The sequence below is a fragment of the Hippocampus comes genome, unplaced genomic scaffold (genome assembly GCF_001891065.2).
Source record: "Hippocampus comes isolate QL1 unplaced genomic scaffold, H_comes_QL1_v1.1 scaffold33, whole genome shotgun sequence".
NCBI lineage: Eukaryota > Metazoa > Chordata > Actinopteri > Syngnathiformes > Syngnathidae > Hippocampus > Hippocampus comes.
In genome coordinates this window covers 1,484,280-1,490,290 of record NW_017804842.1, presented here as the reverse complement: position 1 = coordinate 1,490,290, position 6,011 = coordinate 1,484,280, and the positions used below count along the sequence as shown (strand labels likewise).

At 46.3% G+C, this 6,011-nt stretch overlaps 1 protein-coding gene across 1 annotated transcript in view; it reads right to left on the bottom strand.

The window, feature by feature from the left end:
* Window positions 1-2,147, bottom strand: part of LOC109516834 (putative monooxygenase p33MONOX) — a gene marked incomplete at its 3' end in the record, with an annotated part of 14,528 nt that extends 12,381 nt beyond the window's left edge. The window contains exons 1-5 of the mRNA XM_019871632.1: window positions 2,013-2,147; window positions 1,385-1,564; window positions 1,223-1,284; window positions 971-1,146; window positions 557-671 (exon numbers count right to left, since the gene is read on the bottom strand). Coding sequence (XP_019727191.1) covers window positions 557-671; window positions 971-1,146; window positions 1,223-1,247 — 316 coding nt within the window. The remainder of the gene's footprint in view (window positions 1-556; window positions 672-970; window positions 1,147-1,222; window positions 1,285-1,384; window positions 1,565-2,012) is intronic.
* Window positions 2,148-6,011: the final 3,864 nt, after the last annotated feature.

The following is a 6,011-nucleotide window of genomic DNA, read 5'->3' as shown; positions in this document are numbered from 1 at the left end:
TCCAAGCCGCGACTCCCGGTTCCACATCCGCATTGGCGCTCTGCGCTAACGCTCCTTTCTTCTCATCGTCGGCTCCTCAAGCCTTGCATCCATCCAGCCGCAGACCGTTCAACAGCACCGATCTCTCCGCTGAACAAAGCGGGGCTGTGAAAATGCTGCCCATTACAGGCGCAAGACACAAGCGCCCCCGGAGCTGTCCAGCAACGACAGTCAAATGGCGCCGACATTCCTCCCAATCAAAAACAGTGCTGGCATACCCATGCTGCCGAGAAGGCAAAACCACCAAGCACCGAGTCTCCTCCTTGATGAATGTCGTGGCCAAAAAATGCTGAAAACAGTCCACATCAGGTCCACACGACGTAACAACAAACACAAAGTGACAAAACAAACAGAAAAACAACAAAAAAAGCAAGGCTCATGAGAGCACTTGCAGATGGCTGCCTACTCGGGCGCCATCTTGGACTCCTCTGTGAGGAGAGGATCAATAATTGAGTCATATCAAAGCATTCAAATGTAAGCACAAACATATTTTCAAGTGTGGCGATCGTTGCCTTACTGGTGATGAGAGAGTTAAGGATGAGAGAGGAAGCCTTGGTCTTCACCACACTTGTGGACCTGGCGGGGGCGCCCTCCAACATGTTAGACTGACAGGCCGCAACACCTTCGTCCTCCTGGTGGCCAACCACATGGACCAATTCTTAAAACGCATCTCCAATAAGAACAGATTTTAATACAGCGCCTTTCAAGGGGAATCAAAGATTCGATTTGGGGTTTTCCCAAGAACGTTCAGATTTGTTAAAATGAGGAAAATACAGATGAAGTGCGATGAGAAGGGAGACCTTATTTTATTCCAAAAAAGTCAGAAATTTATGTGATAAAAAAAGCTATTTTATTTTAGCTATCCTCCAAACTCTAAACACTTATGGAGTAGAAGACCATTGCATTGGAAGGTTTAGGGTTTGTGTACCACCTCAGCCAAGAGGTTGAACTTCCTCTCGGGCACGACGGGGCGCCTCCACAGGTTGGTGATGTTAATGTCGTGTGGGGGTGTCGACATGGGTGCCTCTAGGTTGTCATCGTAGCTGAGCGCCCGGCGGGTCATACCGATGGGGAGCTTCATCCCGCCCATCCCAGGCCCTTCGAGAGCTGCAGAGGAAATACCACTGCTATTTCACAAAATTCTTCAGAAATTTCAATACCAGGAATATTATTTCCAACTCACCTGGTAAGTCACCTGAACCAGACATGGCTTCGGTACTATGAGGAGCAAAGATCAGTGAGTTCCTATGGGAAAAGGAGAGGTAAAAATGAGAATTACAATGAACTTCACTTTAGTGCAGGAATGCACACAAATACAAAGTTAGTGTGGAGTATTAAAACTAACTTGTGATTAGAGTTGCAATGGAAAGTAAAGGCTGGCAGTGGATGGGCTCATCGCACCCAGCTGTGTTAATGTACTGTGGACCGGATTGATGGGGAGGCTGGGGTTACAGCAGGTCAGCTGGGACACAAGTCCTCTGGCAGTGCATTGTGGGTGGGGCAACCAGCAAGGCCATAGGAGGAACTGCACAAGCGTATTAAATGTCAACACAGCATTTTTGGAAGACCGTGACCAACAACAAAAAGCACAATGTTCGCCACAAAGTAAACCAGGTTAGGAGTACAAAAGGCCAAAGGTATAGATATAGGAATTTTAATTTTTATATACATAGGAATTTTCGACGTTTCACCGTTGAAGGGTGTTTCTAACTTCAACGGATTTTTTTCCCAGCTAAACGGCGGTTTAGGTACATGTCATCGCGGCCGAATAGGAGAGTGGTGGCTCCATCACATACACGCGCATATTAAGCTTTTATGCACTCTCGGCATGAAAATACGATGGCTTCGTTCATCCGTGAAATTTCTGAACGCAGTTTGGCGCCGCCGATTGAGGAACCATTTGATACCTAAGGACAAACAGATGCGACACAACCCGCGGCCAAACATCTCTCACGGCGGATTTTCTTTCTTACCGCTGCGAAAACGGAGACTTCGGGGCGTGTGGCTATAGTAACCGGTGAAAAGCTCCGCAGACGAGCGAGCGGTACATGGATAAATGGATGATTTTGTCGACGGCCATTATGCTGATTTAGTATGAAAAGATTTCCGGGACGGAAAGGTGACGTCGCCTCAGTCTCGCGAGAGTTTGTGGGTGTGTTTTAGAGGAAAGATCCATCTTACACCTTGCTACTAACTTCGACGTTAATTCCTATTGTATTCATTAGTTACAGAACCAGCTATTGTATAACAACTATTTTTTTTATGTGAATTGTACGGTTACGACTGAAACATGAATGGCTCTTTGGCTCTTGTGTCTCCAAGGGGTCCTGTTTGTGATACCGAAGTCTGTCTGTGAACTCGTCCCCCCCAACCCCGACTTTGCAACGCTGACCTCCCAGTTCAAAGGGGCGTTCTGCTGCATTTTTCTTCGTCGGAATTCGGAAAACTCCAACTTCCCATTTTCTTCGAATGCAATACAGCGTGAGCAGTTACACAATGACGCAATACAAAATGGCTCGCTGTTACATTCGTGTGCAGAGGGGTGGACGTTTCCATGGCGACCAGCGAACACGATTTATGACTTCATGTCTCGTAAACGATGGGAAGAGCTGTTTGAGCATTTATTCCATACGATACCCATCTGTATCTCCATGCACTACTGCACTCTTAGTCCTCACTTAGTAAGAGAACTCAGTGCAATAGTAGAACGACTGTCTTTCTACTGTAACTATATTTTTAAAATAGTGTACATTTTTCCAAACTAGTGAGGCAAGTTTGGCATATTCGTTGGAAAACATGTTACTGGTGAGGAAAAACTGGACACTAGTTGACATCTGCGCATTATTAGTCGTAGTTAAGATTGTATTACGTTATTAGTAAAGTGAAGCACATTAAACATACCAAAGTAGCTGAACACGCACAGATATGGAATAAATGCTCGAAGGGCTTGCCAGAAGTCGATTTGTTTGAACTTTCTCTCGGTTCCGCCCACCTCCAGAGGCAGAGTAACTACAGTACTGTATTTACATGCCGAGCAAAAGGACCTCCCCCCGTGGCGCTGGCTTCTCCACCCCACCCCCGGGAGTGACTCCACTAACCGGACTTTCCTCCCGAGTGCTGCCCGCAGAGGAGGAAGTAACATCGAAGGACTCACTTCTTCTCTCCGGGGAGGAAAAAAAAAACACACCAGGAACTAGCTCGTTTTAAACGCGTTCACAACTTCTTTTTCCCAACAAACTTTTTTTTTGCCCGTATCTCCACAACAATGTCCGTCCAGAGCCAGAAGACCACCACGACCACCTCCACCTATCGGACGATGAACGTGGCCTCCCCCGAGCCGGTGAGCAGCAACACAGTGCTGACCACGACCGGGACAGCCCGCTCGGCCTCTCCGCTCCAGTACGCCGTCAACGGCGGCAACTACAGCACGTTGCGTTACCTGGTGCCGGTGCAGCCGACCGTGCAGCAGCAGTCCTACGTGCTGGTGCAGCAGCCGGCGGTCATGCAGCAGATGATGTCGCCCGTCTACCTGCAGGGCGTCCCCCGCGTGAGCGTCAGCAGCTTGGATTCAGAGCTCCTGTTCCAACAGAACACGGTGAGGTCACCGCTTGACTCTTGCCGGGTCAGCAAACACAAAGCGCAACTACTTCACCACTGCCAACTCCAAGGAAAAAAGTTGTTGAACTCTTAACAAGTAAAGCGTTTCGAGTCTTTGATAGCCAGCTTAATGTCCACGTACAAAGTACTAGTACACTCTTTGTCCATACCAGAAGAACAATTTTGGGATAATGGTCGGACTAAATGTTACTAATTGTGAAGCGAAACTGTGCGCTGGTTGACACCTGCGTGCTACTAGTAACTAGTGACAAAATCCTACTAATCCATAGCTAGCACTTAACTAGTACGACTAGTAACGCCCAGCTGCCAACTACTGCGCAGTCGTGGCTCAGTCTGTTTTTTTGCTGATAAACTTACCTCTTCATTGCTGTACGCACCTTGTGATTTGCTGCCAAGGAACTATGTTGAAGTAAGTTGAAAAGTCGTGCTTTGCCTGCATCTTGTCACATCGATTGGCAACTTTTTTTTTTTTAGTGAGGGCATCAATTACTCGTAGATTTGAGGGGACACTCCTGCCTTGCACTACTCAATGGCAGCTCTGCACACTAGTTAGGACAACTTTGGCGTACAAGTTGGGCAACTTCACGTTACTAGTGAGGCTACTTGACATCTGTATGTGACAAATACGATTAATAAAGCTTGAGATATTAACTGGGAGAATGTAGTCACTCGTGGTTTGAGAGGCACACAGTTGTCAACGAGTTTTTGCCTCACTAGTAACGTGTTGTTACGATGTGAGAATGCCCAAATTGTCCAGCTAATGTGCACGTTTTAGCACAATAGAGGGGGAAAAAAAACAGTGATACACAGTTGTTCTAGTAGAGCGCCCTTGTCTTACTAGCTCGAACAAAGAACGTACTCGTACATGGACCTGAAGCTGGATATCAAGGATGTGGCAAAAATGCTGAAGCGACATTATTCTTCAAGTACATGACGCGCAAGACCTGTACAATCCATCGAGCAACATTCACAGATTTAAATGTTTATCATTGTCCTTTTCCACAATAATGATTCGTTTGACTTCTCTCATTCACACGACCGCGTATGCATGTTGAAAAGACAATGAAACCTCCAAAGTTGATCAGAACTCAAAACGGCAACCACACGGGAAATCTCGTGAGAATCTAAAAGGACGAATGCCGCTCGGAGCAGTGAAGTGCTCATGTCACCTGTATGAGTTCGGAATGTTGACGTGTTAAAACGTTTTTTGGCAGATGGATGAAGCAGATGGAATTCTCACCACCTTATTTGCAGACGGCGTAAAACTGGCTTTTGAAATTCCCACTTTGGAGGTTGCACTGTTGCATAAATCAACCGCAAGTGATGATGTGTCTTAACTTAGCGATGCGATGAGTATGGGCGTGTGCATTGTGAGCAGCGAGTTTCATAATTGTCAGGATGCACTGTGTCATTTTGCATTGAGGTATTTGGCTGCATCATCATATTCCGGCTCCTTCTTTGCATGCTTGGAAAAGACGACAGCTCGTGGAGCTGTCGTCTGCGTCTGTTTGTGGGAGGGATGCATGATGCATCAGCGTACGCATGTGCATGTGGCGTCATCTGACCGCATCTTAACAGGCTGACCCGTTTGTCATCATGTTGGATGAGTGCTTGTCACTCGCACCGGTGTGTCTTTTTCATCCCATCCTGTGAATGGAATGGGAATGAAAGAAAAAAAAAACATCTTTGTAGGATACCTGCTTCCGATTGGGGCTCATTTGGGCAAGTTCTCAAGTGGGGAAATGGCAAAGCCAAACCAAAATGGCCGACTTCCTGTTCAGTTTGGGTGCTTGCGACTTTTTGTGTGTGTCCTGCTGTGATAGGTGTCCACCCCGTTTCGCAACGATCAGTGAAACTGTCGTTGGGGATTGATTTTTACTTTTATTTTTTCCCCCCAACTTTCGAGCACTGGAACTCATCCCAAAATGGCTGCTACAACAAAATGGCCGTCTTCCTGTTCAGCTTCCTGCATGCATCCCTGAGAGTTTTCCATCTATCCAGTTACCTGTTGTCCTGATTATGTGTTAATCAGTGAAAATGGTGTTGGGGCTAACTTTTCAGGGGTGCTACTTGGTGAGTTTAGGGGATACATCTTTAACAGTCCTCTGATGATACATTGAAGGTTCTGCAAATACTTCCAGAGTGACTTCACTAACCTCTTTCAAAAATAATACATCCACTTCCTGTGCTTTGGTTTTCATTTGGACTCTACCATTCTTTAATTTTTTTTTTTTTTTTAATGTCAGGTGAAATTGATGTAGAATTACCATTGACTTTATTTTCTATCTCCACTTGAGAACGCTTACCAGTACTGTGGGTGTATACCTGGCATGCCTTAGTGTGTCGACAACCTG